Source organism: Pristiophorus japonicus, chromosome 15 (assembly GCF_044704955.1).
Source record: "Pristiophorus japonicus isolate sPriJap1 chromosome 15, sPriJap1.hap1, whole genome shotgun sequence".
NCBI lineage: Eukaryota > Metazoa > Chordata > Chondrichthyes > Pristiophoridae > Pristiophorus > Pristiophorus japonicus.
The window spans coordinates 137,991,659-138,010,017 of NC_091991.1; the positions used below are offsets into that span (position 1 = coordinate 137,991,659).

Consider the following 18,359-nt stretch of genomic DNA (forward strand, 5'->3'; position numbering starts at 1 on the left):
GAACGGCAATATATTTCCAAGGCAAGATGGTGTGTAACTTGGAGGGGAAATTGCAGGTGATGGCATTCCCATGTGCCTGCTGCCCTTGTCCTTATAGGTGGTAGAGGTCACAGGTTTGGTTGGGCTATCGAAGAAGCCTTGGCGAGTTGCTGCAGTGCATTGTGTAGATGGTACACATTGCAGCCACAGTGTGCCGGTGGTGGAGGGAGTGAATGTTTAAGGTGTTGGATGAGGTTTGCTGCTTTGAGTTCTCTGAGGATGTAATGAGCAGGGTGGATAAGGGAGAACCAGTGGATGTGGTGTATTTGGATTGGCATTCGATAAGGTGCCACATAAGAGGTTATTGCACAAGATAAAAGCTCACAGGTTTGGGGGTAATATATTAGCATGGATACAGGATTGGCTAACTAACAGAAAACAGAGAGTCAGGATAAATGGGTCATTTTCCGGTTGGCAAACTGCAACTAGTGGGGTGCCAAAGGGATCAGTGCTGAGGCCTCAACTATTTACAATCTATATTAATGATTTGGATGAAGGGACCGAGTGTAATGTAGCCAAGTTTGCTGTTGATACAAAGGTGGGTAGAAAAGCAAGTGGTGAGGAGGTACCAAACAATCTGCAAAGGAATATAGACAGGCTAAGTGAGTGGGCAAAAATTTGGTAGATTGAGTATAATGTGGGAAAGTGTGAGGTTATCCACTTTGGCAGAAAAAATAAAAAAGCAAATTAATTATTTAAATGGAGAAAAATTACAAAATGCTGCAGTACAGAGGGACCTGGGGGTCTTTGTTCATGAAACACAAAAAGTGTGTATGCAGGTACAGCAAGTAATCAGGAAGGCAAATGGAATGTTGGCCTTTATTGCAAGGTGGATGGAGTATAAAAGCAGAGAAGTCCTGCTACTACTGTACTGTTGCTGAGGCCACACCAAGAGTACTGCGTACAGTTTTGGTCTCCTTATTTAAGGAGAAATATACTTGCATTGGAGGCAGTTCAGAGAAGGTTCACTTGGTTGATTCCTGAGATGAAGGGGTTGATTTATGAAGAAAGGTTGAGCAGGTTGGGCCTGTACTCACTGGAGTTCAGAAGAATGAGGTGATCTTATTGAGACATAAGATAATGAGGGGGCTCAACAAGGTAGATGCAGAGAGGATGTTTCCACTCATAGGGGAATCCAGAACTAGGGGGTATAGTTTTAGAATAAGGGGTCGCCCATTTAAAACAGATGAGGAGGAATTTCTCCTCTGAGGGTTGTAAATCTGTGGAATTCTCTGCCCCAGAGAATTGTGGAGGCTGAGTCATTGAATATATTTAAGGCGGAGATAAGACAAATTTTTGAGCGATAAGGGAGTAAAGGATTATGGGGAGCGGGCAGAGAAGTGGAGCTGAGCCCATGATCGGATCAGCCTGATCTTATTGAATGGCGGAGCAGGCTCGAGGGGCCTACTACTGCTCCTATTTCTTATGCTTTGTCCGGGATGCTGTCGAGCTTCGAGATTTGTTGTTGGAGCTGCACTCACATCCAGGCAACTGGAAAGTATTCCACTACACTCCTGACTTGTGGCCTTGTAGATGGTGGAAAGGCTTTGGGGAGTCAGGGGGCGAGACACTCGCAGCAGATTATCCAGTCTCTGACCTGCTCTTGTAGCCACAGTATTTATGTGGCTGGTCCAGTTAAGTTTCTGGTCAAATGGTAACCCCCCCCCCCCCCCCCCCAAGATGTTGATGGTGAGGGATTCAGCGATGGTAATGTTGTTGAATGTCATGGGGCGGTGGTTAGACTCGCGCTTGTTGGAGATAAGTCATTGCCTGGCACTTGCCAGGCCAAGCCTGAATGTTGTCCAGGTCTTACTCATGCAGGCACTGACTGCTTCATTATCTGAGGAGTTGCAAATGGAAATGAACACTGTGCAATCATCAGTGAACATCACCACTTATGACCTTATGATGGAAGGAAGGTCATTGATGAAGCAGCTGAAGATGGTTGGGCCGAGGACATTGCCCTGAGGAACTCATGCAGCGATGTCCTCGGATGGAGAATATTGACCTTCAACAACCACAACCATCTTCGTCTGTGCTGGGTATGACTTCAGCCAGTGGAGAGTATTCTCCCCGATTCCCATTGGCTTAAATTTTGCTAGGGCTCCTTGATGCCAGTCGTTGCCTTGCTGTCAAGGGTGGTCACTCTCACCTCACCTCTGGAATTCAGCTCTTTTGTTCATGTTTGGACCAAGGCTGTAATGAAGTCTGGAGCAGAGTGGTCCTGGCAGAATCCAAATTGAGCATCGGCAAGTAGTTTATTGGTGAGTAAGTGCCACTTGATAGCACTGTTGACGACATCTTTCATCACTTTGCTGATGATTCAATGTCATATGATGGAGCGGTAATTAGCCGGATTAGAATTGTCCTGCTTTTTGTGGACAGGGCATACCCGGGCAGTTTTCCAAACTGTCGGGTAAATGCCAGTGTTGTAGCTATACTGGAACAGCTTGGCTGGAGGCGTGGCTAGATCTGGAGCACAAGTCTTCAGCATTATAGACGGGATGTTGTCGGCGCCCATAGCCTTTGCTGTATCCAGTACACTCAGCCATTTCTTGATCTCACGTGGAGTGAATTGAGTTGGCTGAAGACTGGCTTCTGTGATGCTGGGGACCTCAGGAGGAGGCCAAGATAGATCATCCACTCGGCACTTCTGGCTGAAGATGTTTGCAAACGCTTCAGCTTTGTCCTTTGCACTCACATGTTGAGCTCCATCATTGAGGATGGAGATAGTGATGGAGCCTCCTCCTCCCGTTAGTTGTTTAATTGTCCACCACCATTCACGACTGGAGGTGGCAGGACTGCAGAGCTTAGATCTGATCTGCTGTTGTGGGATCGCTTAGCTCGGTTTATAGCATGCTGCTTCCGCTTTTTAGCATGCATGTCGTCCTCTACTGTAACTTCCCTAGGTTGGCATCTCATTTTTAGGTTTGCGTGGTGTTGCTCCTGGCATGCTCTTCTGCACTCCTCATAAAACTAGGGTTGGTCCCCTGGCTTGATGGTAATGACAAAGTGAGGGATACACCGAGCCATGAGGTTGCAGATTGAGGTGGAATACAATTCTGCTGCTGCTGATGGCCCACAGTGCTTCATGGATGCCCAGTTTTGAGTTGCTAGATCGGTTTTGAATTTATCCCATTTAGCACAATGGTAGTGCCACACAAAATGATGGACGATGTCCTCAATGTGAAGACGGGACTTTGTCTCCACAAGGACTATGTGGTGATCACTGCTACCAATGCTGTCATGGACAGATGCATCTGCGACAGGCAGATTGACGAGGACGAGGTCAAATAGGTTTTTCCCTTATGTTGGTTCTCTCACCACCTGTCACAGGCCCAATCTGGCAGCTATGTCCTTCAGGACTCAGCCAGTGTGGTCAATATTGGTGCTACTGAGCCACTCTTATTGATGGGCATTGAAGTCCCCCACTCAGAGTACATTCAGTGCTCTTGCTACTCTGAGTGTGCTTCTGGAGGCATTTGATGGCAGAGCTTAAATCATTTACACTCCAAGCCAGAAACTAGGGCCAAGATAAATTAGATCATTAGAGGTAGCACACGCTCCAAGTGGGCAATAAGTTGTAGCAATTTTATCTGTTTATTCTAATGAAGCAACGTGGTACAGTGTTATGCATGTTTACACACAGACCCCATGTTAACTAACTTTATCACTCCTCAAGGAGCACAAGAGGGTTTTGTGCTACATGTATGGAGTATAAAAGCAGGGAAGTCTTACCTACAGCTATACAAGATATTGGTGAGGCTACACCTGGAATACTGTGTGCAGTTTTGGTTTCCATATTTACGAAAGGATATGCTTGCTTTGGAGGCAGTTCAGAGAAGGTTCACTAGGTTGATTCCGATGAGGGGGTTGATTTATGAGGAAAGGTTGAGTAGGTTGGGCCTCATTGGAATTCAGAAGAATGAGAGGTGATCTTATCGAGACGTGTAAGATTATGAGGGGGCTTGACAGGTGGATGCAGAGAAGATGTTTCCACTGATGGGGGAGACTCGAACTAGAGGACACGATCTTAGAATAAGGGGTCGCCCATTTAAAACAGAGATGAGGAGAAATTTCTTCTCAGAGGGTTGTGAATTGTGGAAGCTGGGACACTGAATAAATTTGAGAGAGAAATAAACAGTTTCTTAAACGATAAGGGGATAAGGGGTTATGGGGAGCGAGCGGGGAAGTGGAGCTGAGTCCATGATCAGATCAGCCATGAACTTATTAAATGGTGGAGCAGGCTCGAGGGGCCGTATGGCCTACTCCTGTTCCTATTTCTTATGTTCTTATCTTTAATGTTTAACTCTCAACAGGAAAGATTTCTATCATCTGTGTTTAGGGCTAGCTAGTGGAAAGAATGGAACGATATTTAAAGCAACCTGGAACCAATACATGGGGCAGTGCAGAAGCAGAGACAATGCATAGAAAACTGTAGGCTGGTCTGATGGGAAAGTGCTCAATATGTCACAACCATCCATGTGGATATAGAAACATAAAAAGTAGGTGCAGGAGTAGGCCATTCGACCCTGCACCACCATTCAATATGATCATGGCTGATCATGCAACTTCAGTACCCCATTCCTGCTTTCTCTCCTTACCCCTTGATCCCTTTAGCCATATGTCTACCATTCATGTTAACGCCATCAATTATGTTTCTGTAATATAGCATGTCTGCACAAGAAGGCAATAAAAAGTCTATAAAAATATTACCACTGCATTATATCTACACAGGATCACTTTGTTACTAATGTGACTGCCAAAATTTATTACACATGCCGACATTCAATTTAAGTGACTCTTTCTGAGCTCAGCACAGGAGTTGGTTGTTGTTACTTAAATCCTTTGTCACATTTTCACGACTTCAATTGCTGAATAGTTCTTTTCTGATGAGGACGAGTCTCCCTCTTCTGTCGAATATTTTTCTCCCTACTTCTTTCTTGTCTCCCTGTTCCATGAATTATGTACAGCAGAGGTAAACAAACCTGTGTCTGCAAATATCATTCTAAATCCAGCTGATAGGAAGGGCAGTGGATTAAGTCTGATCTGCAGCAGAATTTTCCAGTAACTCAGCACAAGGCACCACTGGATTAAATTCTGTGCCACCCCAACGTCACTAAGTCGGTTTATTTTTCCTGTACCTCACTCCGTGCTTATTTATTCATTTTATACATGTAATCTTTGAGAATAAAAACTGATCTTTTCTGGGTGAAAAGTCATCTGCATGAATGCCTGGTTCACACAATCGTAGAATAAAACTCACTCTTACCATTGGTCCCAATAGCAATAAACTGCCCCCCTGGAGATAGGCTCAAACTTGTAGCCCAGTGAGGCAAAGCAATCTTTTTAATTGTCTGCAAAGAGACACAAAAAAAAGTTTGGGTTATACAAAGGGCGATGCTACAAACAGTTAAGATATATGATCTTTGTTTTTGTCGGCATTCAAGCAACATTTCCGCATCCCCATTTCTACTTTTTCTGAGTGCTGGTTCACCTACGCCAGGCACAACTCCCCAACCCAGATGGTAAGTAACCGGTTCTCCAAGCATCTGCAATAAAAACATAAGAAATAGGAGCAGGAGTAGGCCATTTAGCCCATTGAACCTGCTCCACCATTCAATATCATGTCTAATCTGATCATGGACTTGGCTCCATTTCCCCGCCCGCTCCCCATAACCCTTTACTCCGTTATCACTCAAAAATCTGTCTATCTCCGCAAATATATTCAATGACCCAGCCTCCACAGCTCCCTGGGGCAGAGAATTCCATAGATTTACAATCCTCAAGAAATTTCTCCTCATCAGTTTTAAATGGGCGGCCCCTTATTCTAAGATTATGTCTCCTAGTTTTAGTTTCCCCCATGAGTGGAAATATCCTCTCTGCATCCACCTTGTCAAGCCCCCTCATTATCTTATAAGTTTCAATAAGATCACCTCTCATTCTTCTGAACTCCAATGTGTCTAGGCCCAACCTACTTAATCTATTCTCATAAGTCAAGCCCTCCTCTCCGGAATCAACCTAGTGAACCTTCTCTGAACAGCCTCCAATGCAAGTATATCCTTCCTTAAACACAGAGACCAAAACTGTACGCAGTACTCCAGGTGTGGCCTCACCAATACCCTGTACAGTTGTAGCAGGACTTCTCTGCTTTTATACTCTATCCCCCTTGCAATAAAGGCCAACATTCCATTTGCCTTCCCGATTACTTGCTGTACTTGCAGACTAACCTTTTGTGGTTCGTGCACAAGGAGGCCTGGTCCCTCTGTACTGCAGCACATTTTCTCCATTTAAATTATAATTTGCTTTTCTATTTTTTTTGCCAAAGTGGATAATCTCACATTTTCCCTCACTATACTCCATCTGCCAAATTTTTGCCCACTCACTTAGTCTGTTTATATCCCTTTGCAGATTTTTTTTGTGTCCTCCTCACAATTTTCTTTCCCACCCATCTTTGTATCATCAGCAAACTTGGCTACATTACACTCGGTCCCTTCATCCAAGTCATTAATATAGATTGTAAATAGTTGAGGACCCAGTACCGATCCCTGCGGCACCCCACTAGTCACTGTTTGCCAACCGGAAAATGACCCATTTATCCCGACTCTCTGTTTTCTGTTAGTTAGCCAATCCACTATCCATGCTCATATATTACTCCCAACCCCGTGAGCTTTTATCTTGTGCAGTAACCTTTTATGTGGCACCTTATCAAATTCCTTCTAGAAATCCAAATACACCACATCCACTGGTTCCCCTTATCCACCCTGCTCATTACATCCTCAAAAAACTCCGCAAATTTGTCAAACATGATTTCTCGTTCATAAAACCATGCTGACTCTGCTTGATCGAATCATGCTTTTCCAAATGTCCCACTACTGCTTCCTTAATAATGGACTCCAGCATTTTCCCACCAACAGATGTTAGGCTAACTGGTCTATAGTTTCCTGCTTTTTGTCTGCCTCCTTTTTTAAATAGGGGCATTACATTTGTGGTTTTCCAATCTGCTGGGACCGCCCCAGAATCCAGGGAATTTTGGTAGATTACAACCAATGCATCCACTATCTCTGCAGCCACTTCTCTTAAGACCCTCGGATGTAAGCCATCAGGTCCAGGGGACTTGTCTGCTTTTAGTACCATTATTTTACCTAGCACTACTTCATTAGTGATAGTGATTGTATTAAGTTCCTCCCTACCTAAAGCCCCTTGATTTATCCACTATTGGGATGTTTAGTGTCTTCTACTGTGAAGACTGATACAAAATATTTGTTCAACGTCTTTGCTATTTCCCTGTTTTCCATTATTAATTCCCCACTCTCATCCTCCAAAGGACCAACATTTACTTTAGCCACTTTTTTCCTTTTTATGTACCTTCGTGCTAATTTACTTTCTTAATCTATCTTCCCTCTCTATCATTTTTTTTAGTCGTTCTCTGTTGGCATTTAAAAATTTCCTAATCCTCTGGCCTCCCACTAGTCTTGGCCACATTGTATGCCTTTGTTTTCAGTTTGATACCATCCCTTATTTCCTTAATTAGGCACGGATGGTTATCCCTTCTCTTACAGTCTTTCCTTTTCATTGGGGATATATTTTTGTTGCGAGTTATGAAGTATCTCCTTAAATGTCTGCCACTGCTCATCAACCGTCCCATTCTTTAGTCTATTTTCCCAGTCCATTTTAGCCAACTTTGCCCTCATACCTGTGTAATCTCCTTTATTTAAGCTTAGGACCCTGGTTTGAGAATCAACTTTCTCACCCTCCACTGAATTTGAAACTCAACCATATTATTGTCACTCATTCCTAGAGGATCTTTTACTATGAGATCATTTATTAATCCTGCCTCATTACACCGTACCAGATCCAAGATAGCCTGCTCCCTGGTTGATTCAGCAACGTACTGTTCAAGGAAACTATCCCAGATACACTATGAACTCCTCCTCAAGGTTACCCTGGCCAATTTGCTTTGTCCAATCAATATGAAGGTTAAAATCACCCATGATTATTGCCGTTCCTTTATTACAAGCATCCATTATTTCTTGATTTATACTTCGTCCAAAGTGCAGCTACTGTTAGGGAGCCTATAGACTATGCCCATCAGCGACTTTTTCCCCTTATTATTCCTGATCTCCACCCAAACTGATTCAACATCTTGATCCTCTGAGCCAATATCGTTTCTCACGAACACACTGATCCCATCCTTTATTAACAGTGCTACCCCACCTTCTTTTCCTTTCTGTCTGTCCTTCCGAATTGTCAAATACGCCTGAATATTTAGTTCCCAGTTCAGGTCACCTTGCAACCACGTCTCTGTAATGGCTATCACATCATACCCATTTGTATCTATTTGTGCCATCAACTCATCTATTTTGTTACGAATGCTACGTACATTTAGACAATGAGCTTTTAAATATGTTTTCACACACTTTTTTCTTGCAATACCACACTGCAACCTATCACCGCACTGTATTGTGAGTTGATTCTCTGCGCTCAATTGCAGATTGAAAACTCACTGTGAAGAACAGTAGAGGCTAGTTTACATTTTCCAACTTCTTGGTGCAGACTATTCGTGTACAAATATACTTCCCACAAGAGACACCAAGAGTTTTTTTTCCAAAAAAAGAGAGAAGTTTAGATAAAGATTTGTTGGTTGTTGGTATATACCTGTTTCCTTTCGAGACTGTACAAAATAATCTCTGGTTTTACTCCAAATCCCACATATGCCACTACACCACTGTGACTGGGTGAGAAGGCGGCCAGGCTTGGTGGCAGGCTACCCGTGTCACATTCCTGAGAGAAACAAAAATATTTGAAATCACACAACATACATCAAGAGATCATCTGAAACACCTTCTGGTCTTTATTGCGACCTTTATTTAGCACACAGAAAGCCTATCTCATCCTTATTGTTAACACAGGCAAAAGCACATACACAATATGGCCATACACTTTCCTCTGTGGGTTCAAGCCCCACTCCAGAGTCTTGCGCATATAATCTTGTACAATACTTAAGTGCAGTGCTTTGGAGGAGTCGTCTTTTCGATGAGTAGTTAAATCAAGACCCCATTTGCCAGTTAAGATGAACATAAAAGATCGAGGCGAGTTTTGGCCATTACGTATCCCTCATCCTACTACAACACATTATTTGTTTTATTGCTGATTTAGGGATTTTGCTTTGTGCTAATTGGCTGCCACATATGCCTACATTGTGAGAATGATGACACTTTAAAAGTACTTAGTTGGCTGCGAAATGCTTTGGGACATCCTGAAGAGGTATAAGATTTTTTCTTTCTCCTCGTGCTTCCAATAAACAACCCCGGCTCTAAACCAGACACACCAATTGATACTAGCCTCCTTCACACATGCATGCAGAGAATTGTACCATTTTACCCTGATTCTACACAACCCTTACACATCCACAAAGCCAGGACCAGCAGTTACCTTCTGTATTCATAAAAGCACACATAATCATCCCACAAAGTGTCTAACTCTGAAACCACAACATTATGCCCCATAGGTAAGAAAGATAACAGAACCTGGCTTTACAGGTTTGGCAAACAGATCCCATCCTGTAATTTACCCATTCCTAAATAACAAAATGATTATCTGCATGAACATTTTTATGGCCTTCTGTGCGGTATACGAGAGCTGCGCATGCGTGCTAATTCCGCGCATGCACAGTACTCAACTGTTGCGGCCTACAGTGAAGTGTGGGCCACACTTTCCTTAAGCTCTGTGGGAGAAGGCCTTTCACTGGATCCGTGCTGGTCAGGGAAAGAAGAGACAATCGCAGGAGGGGTGGGGGAGAGAGAGAGGGGAGAGAGAGAGAGAGAGAGAGAGAGAGAGAGAGAGAGAGAGAGAGAGAGAGAGAGAGAATCAGAGGGGGAAAGAGAAGGGCTCGAGAGGGACTCAGAGGTGAGAGGAGATTAATAACTCAGGGGGAGGTCAGGAACTTGGGCAGGGGGTGGGAAAAGGTCTTCATCCGCGAGCGTGATTGCTGTTCTATGTGAGCTCTGTTCTGTCTGGAGTAGGCAGTCAGAATTTCTCAAATTACACTTTGCAAAGTAACTGATTATGTCGGCAGGCAGGATCTAATTACACATTCCAGGGAAACTGGTGGGTATGTCTTGTCCTCCAAGGGGACCAATCAGAAATCAGGTCGTCATCCAAGATGACCAATTAAGACTTTGGTGTTGCAAATAGACACGTCCCTTAAATTAGCCTCACCTCAGGTTCAATAGGTGCTGGGAATGTCAACCAATCAATGAGCTCACATTGGTCTTTATGCCAATCAGCAGCCCAAACACTAACACGTCGATCTGAACTGACAGCCAACCACATTTCACATCCTTCAAGTCCAAAATCGTCATACTGGAAAAGAAATAGAAAATAATCCAGTGCTCTAAATTCATATTCCATATCCTCATCATCATAGGCAGTCCCTCGAGATCGAGAAAGACTTCTGTCAATTTGTCACCCATGTTAGCTGAAGGCAACATGGGAAGCTCACAGCACACGATGCTCAATGCAGTGTTGAAGCTAATGGCTGTCCATCAATTTTATTTTAAACATACATTTACCTTCTTGCTTTTTTTTTCCAATTTGCAATTTTAAGTGATAACCTTTCATTAACAGTGAACTTACTTTTTTCCGTGTGCATTCGATTGTAGTAATCGGAGAACCTTTATGATCACTGATGACACGAACGGTGATTCCTGTCCGAGGACTGCTCACAGCCATCAGGCCATCTTTACCTCCTGAAATGATGACCTCACCTGGGGATAAATGCAAACTATCTGTCAATTGTTAATCACGCACGACATGTAGTGGTGCTGGCAGGACAGTTGGCATGTATTCTGGGCAGAAACCATGCGTTATTGCTGTATGGTTAATGTTCAGCATTCTAATGTGTGTAGCACATGCTCTGTATTAGTAGTCAGTGGAACATACCATCCATGGAGTATGTAATAGCACTGACTGCCACAGGGTGAGGGTGAATCTTCAATTCCATCTCAGTCTTCAACACTCCAAAGAGACGTATTGTGCCATCACTGTATCCTGCCACTATTTGCTGTTTATCAGCACGCTCCCTTGAGTTAAGTGTTGGGCTCCACGCCATACACAAGCAGTTCTGGGACAAAACAGAGAAAGTGTGAATGCTTTCCCAAACATGGTCAGTTTTCATCTACCGTAACCTTTCAAGAAACAATGAAATAACTGCCGTACACTATTCACATATGCATTAAATATCTGGCTAGTACAATTAAGAAAAACATTACAGTGCTCAATAAATTTAGAGTGTTGTTTGATGATTTAGTAACATCACTTTACTTTATACTACTGATGAAAACTCCCTTTATCTATTGTAAGACAAACTGTTCCTTATCCCACTTGCGATGCATTTCCCTTTTGCTAACATACCTGATTAAGAACATGAAATTGAACAACCAACTCAGTGCCGTGCATGACCCACACCCTTAAGCTGCCATCCTCTGCACATGTGGCAAAGTGACTTTCATCTGGGCTAAAAATCACCTGGTTAACCTGAAGGAAGAAAAAGAAACTGGTCAAAATGCTCAACAATCTTTACCTTATTTATACACTTATGAGGACTCTGAGGGCAACATATAAATGCGTCTCAGTCACATCTGCTCTGACGCCACCTTTCACACTAGTGCATCTGACTAGTGTCTTTTCCCTCAACCGAGGATTCCCCTCCACCGTGGTTAACATGGCCCTCAACCGTGTCTATTCTATTTCCCGTACCTCTACTCACTCTTTCCCCTCCCTCTCAGAACCACGACAGGGTTCCCCTTGTCCTGACCTTTCACCCCACCAGCCTCCACGTTCATCCTCCGCCATTTCTGCTACCTCCAGCGTGATCCCATCACCAATCACATCTTCCCCTCCCCTCCTCTCCTCTCTCAGCATTCCGAAGGGACTGCTCCCTCCGCGACATCCCAGTCCAATCCACACCCCCAGCACCCCCTCCCCTTCCCGCGGCATCGTCCCGTGCAAGTGCAGAAGATGTAACACATGCCATTTTACCTCTTCCCTTACACTATCCAGGACCCCAAATACTCCTTCCAGGTGAAACAGCGATTTACTGGTACTTTTTTCAATTTAGTATACTGTATTCGCTGTTCATGTTGTGGTCTCCTCGGCACTGGGGAGACCAAGCATAGATTGGGTGACCGCTTTGCTGAACACCTCTGTTCAATCCGTAAGTTTGACCCTAAATTTCCGATCGCCTGTCACTTTAATTCTCCACTGCACTCCCACTCTGATATCTCTGTCCCCGGACTCCTCCACTGTTCCAATGAAGTTCAACACAAGCTCGAGGAACAGCACATCTTTCGTTTAGGCACGTTGCAGCCTTCTGGATTCAACATTGAGTTCAACAATTTCAAAGCATAAACCTATGGTCATCTTTGGCTCCTTTTCTTTCCGCCCCCCGCCTCACCCTTTTCTCCCCATCTTATGTTTTTTTTCTTCTTTCCTCTGTCTCTAATGGCAGCTGGTCATTACTCCGCCATTCACGCCCTATCCAGCTTAACCTTTTTCTAACTTCTTTCATTACCATTTCAATTTGGCCCATCATCCCTTTTGTCTCTCAAATCTCTCCTACCTTCCATCCTATCACAGACCTTCCCTTTTGTTCTTTCTTCCCCTCCCGCTTTCAGTGCTTCAGAATGTGTTCTTTTCGAACAGTCGGCAGTTCTGACGAAGGTTTGTCGACCTGAAACGTTACCTTTGTTTTTCTCTTCACAGATGCTGCCTAACCCGCTGAGATTTCTAACATTCTCTGTTTTTATTTTAGATTCCAGCATCCGCAGTATTTTGCTTTTATATAAATTCTATTGTGAGCTTGCTGCTGAAATTCCACATTGGTTTCAAATGAGAGATTCCAAAGTGCTCGTACACAGATGACACTGCGTTCCGCATTCGTCACAAACACCATGATGCACTGTGTGAAATTTTTCACATTAAAGGATCATTATGCATTTTTTTAAATTTTAAATAAGAAATTTTAGCGTATGTTTTTATTTATTTTGGAGTGTATGAAATCCCACTCTGGTCCAGGACTCAGCCAGCAGGTATGCAAAACTATTCTGAGGTTAACTTTCGTTCTGAATTTCCCTACGTGAAAGGTTACCTTTCATCCATTCCTTTAAACTAATACCCTTATATTGTTTTAAAGTATTTTTTTTCTTTATGGAATAATTCTAGCAAATTACCCTTCACCTTCTGCTGCCGAGAGAATAGGTAGATGGCCTGCTTTGACGGTCAACAAACAACCCCTCCAATTATAACCAACCCCCCATGCTTTGCAGGGAGGGCCCAATGCTGCCACTCAATGCAGCTCTGAAGGAAATAAGCAGGGCACTCATTGAATAATTTGCTCATTGCTCCACGATTGCGTGTTAATGCTTTGCCGAGCTGCTCACCCTTTAAACAGTTTGGAAGTTATCTAACCTTGTTTCTGTGGCCACTGATCAGACGGATGCTGGTATTTTCAGCCCAGTTTATATACCATAGAGTCCCCGCTGTGGTTCCCACAATACCCATGTCCATGATGTCATCAAAGACTGCACTAACTACTGTACCATCCAGAATCATTTCATGTTCCAGGAGCACCGAACTTGGCCTGAAAGTAAAATCAGAACAGTGACTTTAGAGGCACAGGATAAGTTAGATACCACAGACACAAACACAATTAGACAAGGTATCACAAGGTATCCTGAACAGACACATTTAAATAGGATCCTATTTCATATAAATCCAGCCTTCTGAAATGTACACGGTTTAATCTTTCTTAACATTGAGCAATTTCCATTTTCGTACAAGTATAACTTAGACCAAGACCCCCAAGCCCAGCACACCCAGCGACAAAGCCCCATTACAGCAGCATCACCTTGCTCCTGTGCCCTCAAGTCTCATCTCCTGCACTGCAGCGACTGCCCACAGCCGGATTTTCTTTGTGTTACTGCCACTCATCAGGCGATATCCACGACATTGCACAATTCCTATAAACGGAAAAATTGTGCAGTAAATAACATTACATCACACTGTATTAGGTGCTGTGCCATATTGTATTTATATTTACCAATCTCCCCCTCATCTGCATCCCAAGTCATGAAACACCTATTGTGCTGGGTATCCCATGCACAGATCTTCCCTGTGTTGGTAGCAGTATAAAGAACGGAATCACAGTTATAGCACAGTGCGGTGAGCTCCCCGGCACCCACTTCATCTGGGACTGAGACTCTGTGAACCTACAACAAAAATCACACACAACATTCAAAATTATTAGGGCAAGATCAAAACTTGTCTTACTCAAATAAAATTATGAGGGGTCTAGATAGAGTGGATAGTAAGGACCTATTTCCCTTAGCAGAGGAGTCAACAACCATGGGACATAGATTTAAAGTAATTAGTAGGAGGTTTAGAGGGGGATTTGAGGGAAAATTTCTTCACCCAGAGGGTGGTGGGGGTGTGGAACTCACTGCCTGAAAAGGTGGTAGAGGCAGAAACCCCCACCACATTTAAAAAGTACTTGGATGTGCATTTGAAGTGCCGCAACCTACAGGGCTACGGACCAAGAGCTGGAAAGTGGGATTAGGCTGGATAGCTCTTTGTCGGTCGGCGTGGACATGAGGGAGAGAGAAAGCAGGGAATTATAGACCGGTCAGCCTGACCTCAGTAGTGGGTAAAATGATGGAATCAATTATTAAGGATGTCATAGCAGCGCATTTGGAAAATGGTGACATGATAGGTCCAAGTCAGCATGGATTTGTGAAAGGGAGATCATGCTTGACAAATCTTCTGGAATTTTTTGAGGATGTTTCCAATAAAGTGGACAAAGGAGTACCAGCTGATGTGGTATATTTGGACTTTCAGAAGGCTTTCGACAAGGTCCCACACAGGAGATTAATGTGCAAAGTTAAAGCACATAGGATTGGGGGTAGTGTGCTGACGTGGATTGAGAACTGGTTGTCAGACAGGAAGCAAAGAGTAGGAGTAAATGGGTACTTTTCGGAATGGCAGGCAGTGACTAGTGGGGTACCGCAGGGTTCTGTGCTGGGGCCTCAGCTGTTTACATTGTACATTAATGATTTAGACGAGGGGATTAAATGTAGTATCTCCAAATTTGCGGATGACACTAAGTTGGGTGGCAGTGTGAGCTGCGAGGAGGATGCTATGAGGCTGCAGAGTGACTTGGATAGGTTAGGTGAGTGGGCAAATGCGTGGCAGATGAAGTATAATGTGGATAAATGTGAGGTTATCCACTTTGGTGGTAAAAACAGAGAGACAGACTATTATCTGAATGGTGACAGATTAGGAAAAGGGAAGGTGCAACGAGACCTGGGTGTCATGGTACATCAGTCATTGAAGGTTGGCATGCAGGTACAGCAGGCGGTTAAGAAAGCAAATGGCATGTTGGACATTCTTGCTATTGAGGGAGTGCAGCGAAGATTCACCAGACTGATTCCCAGGATGGTGGGACTGACCTATCAAGAAAGACTGGATCAACTGGGCTTGTACTCACTGGAGTTCAGAAGAGTGAGAGGGGACCTCATAGAAACGTTTAAAATTCTGACGGTTTGGACAGGTTGGATGCAGGAAGAATGTTCCCAATGTTGGGGAAGTCCAGAACCAGGGGTCACAGTCTAAGGATAAGGGGTAAGCCATTTAGGACCGAGATAAGGAGAAACTTCTTCACCCAGAGAGTGGTGAACCTGTGGAATTCTCTACCACAGAAAGTAGTTGAGGCCAATTCACTAAATATATTCAAAAGGGAGTTAGATGAAGTCCTTACTACTCGGGGGATCAAGGGGAATGGCGTGAAAGCAGGAAGGGGGTATTGAAGTTTCATGTTCAGCCATGAACTCATTGAATGGCGGTGCAGGCTAGAAGGGCTGAATGGCCTGCTCCTGCACCTATTTTCTATGTTTCTATGATGGGCCAAAATGGCCTCCTTCCATGCTGTAAATTTCTATGATTCAAAAGGAACTGATTAAATGAGTATGGGATAGAGAATGGGAAGCTATGTTTAACAGGATATAAACCAGCAGTGAGCTATTATCTCAAGTTGCCAGGTACAACTCAAGATCTTCTATAAGCTGGTTACAAAACAGCACTAGTCTCTGTGTCTGTCCTTTTTCTTAGTATTATGAACTATTTGACATTAAAAATAACTGTCTTATCTGGGAAATAAATTCAGTATTCCTATACCGATCTCTGATTTTAATTGGGCAAAATATTCCATGCCCTCATAACACTGTAGTACAGAGTAATATCAAATCAGTTAATCATCTTGTTCAAATACACAGTAAACTTATTGAACTGAATAAATTAAACCAAGCACTGCAAGAATCCAATAAATATTACAGTCTCCCCGTGTCCAGGTTAAAAATGAAAGATTGCGGGCACTGGGACTTCACCCATGGGACACTATTTTTCACAGGGAAACCAGGGATTATTACATTTATACGTAATAAACTTTAACGGCTTACGAAAGTTTCATCTTTATGGCTAGGCACAAAAAGCCTAATTTTAAGACCTTTGTGAAAATGCAGTTTGTGTGCATCTTCTTTGTGCAAACCTGTTGTTTTCTACATCAATTCTTAATTTCATATTTATTGGCCAGACATCAAGAATAAAAGACAATTTATGCCGAGCAGTAGCAGTACTTCGCAGCATTGGAATTGGGGCAGGAATTTAAAAAACACTGAGGCAGGGAAGACCTCAAAAGCAAGGAGGGGAGGAAAAAGTAATGAGTAATGAAAAAAACAGTGATGGCCAGCTTAAAACATCATCTGAATTGTACGACAGCAAAATATTTAAAATGCAGAAAACAAGGTGACAGTAAATGCAACAACATCTGATGGGATAATGATCTACGCTGACCAAGATGATCAAGTTCAACCCTTAGGTAGCTGAAATCAGGGGTGTAGTATATAATATAATAATAGATATTATATAATAAATAATAATACATACAATATATACATATATATATTTCAGGACTGGGCTTAGCTGTGCTGCATCCATTGTTCAATACCCTTCTGATGCTTGTTGTCTAGATTCACAAGTGAAGTATAGAAGCGGTAATGGGAGAAATGTTAGCCCAGGGAGTCACCATCTTTAGAAGGAGGAAGGGAAAAAGAGGGGTAGGAAACATGTAGTTTACGATTTCTTTCAAGCCATAATCAACGAGACAGATGGACGGATTTTTGGCAGGGGTTAGTCACCTCAATACCTTACACATACATCATAATTGTAAAGCAGCACCAGCAAAGCCTAAAATTTGATGTCCTCCAAATCAACAGAAGCCATGTGGCATGGGGTAACTTAAAAGGGGGTGTTCAAAATACAATTAAGGTAAGGAAAAGCCTAACAGAATTCACTTGGCTTTCAAGAAATGCATTCCAGTATGCAAAAACTGACCTTGAGTTGTACTTCATTACCAGTCTGCTCTACCAGCCAGAAATGCACAGCTCCTACCCCAACGCAGGCAAACTCACTGAAAGCAGTTGGATCAAATGCTAAATCATGGACAGGATCGGATACTCTTGTTGTTGCTAATAGCTCATAATTCCTGGTATTCCATAAAGCAATTGTGAGATCCCTGTAATCTCCTGGAAAGAATTAGATCAATCAGCATCAGTAACCTTTCTATATCCTGCAACACATTCACCAAATTTAAACTTTGAAGAATGCAGTGGCATTTCTGTATTCCAAATAAATTAAAACAACTTAGAATAGAAATATCTTTTAGGCTGTTTCTGGGACAACTTAAAATTGATTTTAACTTGTCTCAGTGAAAAAATTGTAAGAGTTAGCTACTGAATATTGAAGGAAAGTACAACGATCATATGCTTTTACCATGAGCAATATGAAGTTTTGTTATTACAATGGTCCATCAGTATAATCACTTGGTTTACAGCTCTGCCTTTATGCAATGGTACTCAGTATGGTATCAAGTGGAGCATTTATACAGTACCATACAACTCATGGTTTGATACTGCAAACAATGCTTCAACTTTTTTTTCCTGCTCGCAATCCATTTAAAAACCATCTGATGTCTCATCTTGTTTAATATCTCTCTCTTTATTTTCAGCGACTTTAAAAGTGAATGGCCAACCACCTGAAACGCTCTACAGATGCTGCCTGACCCAGTGTTTTCCAGCATTTTCTGTTTTTATTTCAGATTCCAGCATCCGCAGTATTTTGCTCGTAGAAATGTCATTGCTCGCAATGGAAACAGCATGCGCTCTGACTCATTCAGCAGAAGCACCGCTCCGAAGGAAATTATGTTAGAC

General features: G+C 43.0%; 1 protein-coding gene across 1 annotated transcript in view; it reads right to left on the reverse strand.

Annotated features, from left to right (window-relative positions):
- Positions 1-18,359, reverse strand: part of wdr90 (WD repeat domain 90) — a 109,886-nt gene that overhangs the window by 1,256 nt on the left and 90,271 nt on the right. Inside the window, exons 25-34 of the mRNA XM_070901756.1 lie at positions 17,485-17,675; positions 14,141-14,309; positions 13,949-14,060; positions 13,510-13,681; positions 11,455-11,577; positions 10,984-11,164; positions 10,678-10,808; positions 10,261-10,404; positions 8,698-8,823; positions 5,312-5,396 (exon numbers count right to left, since the gene is read on the reverse strand). Of these exons, the coding sequence (XP_070757857.1) occupies positions 5,312-5,396; positions 8,698-8,823; positions 10,261-10,404; positions 10,678-10,808; positions 10,984-11,164; positions 11,455-11,577; positions 13,510-13,681; positions 13,949-14,060; positions 14,141-14,309; positions 17,485-17,675 (1,434 nt within the window). The remainder of the gene's footprint in view (positions 1-5,311; positions 5,397-8,697; positions 8,824-10,260; positions 10,405-10,677; positions 10,809-10,983; positions 11,165-11,454; positions 11,578-13,509; positions 13,682-13,948; positions 14,061-14,140; positions 14,310-17,484; positions 17,676-18,359) is intronic.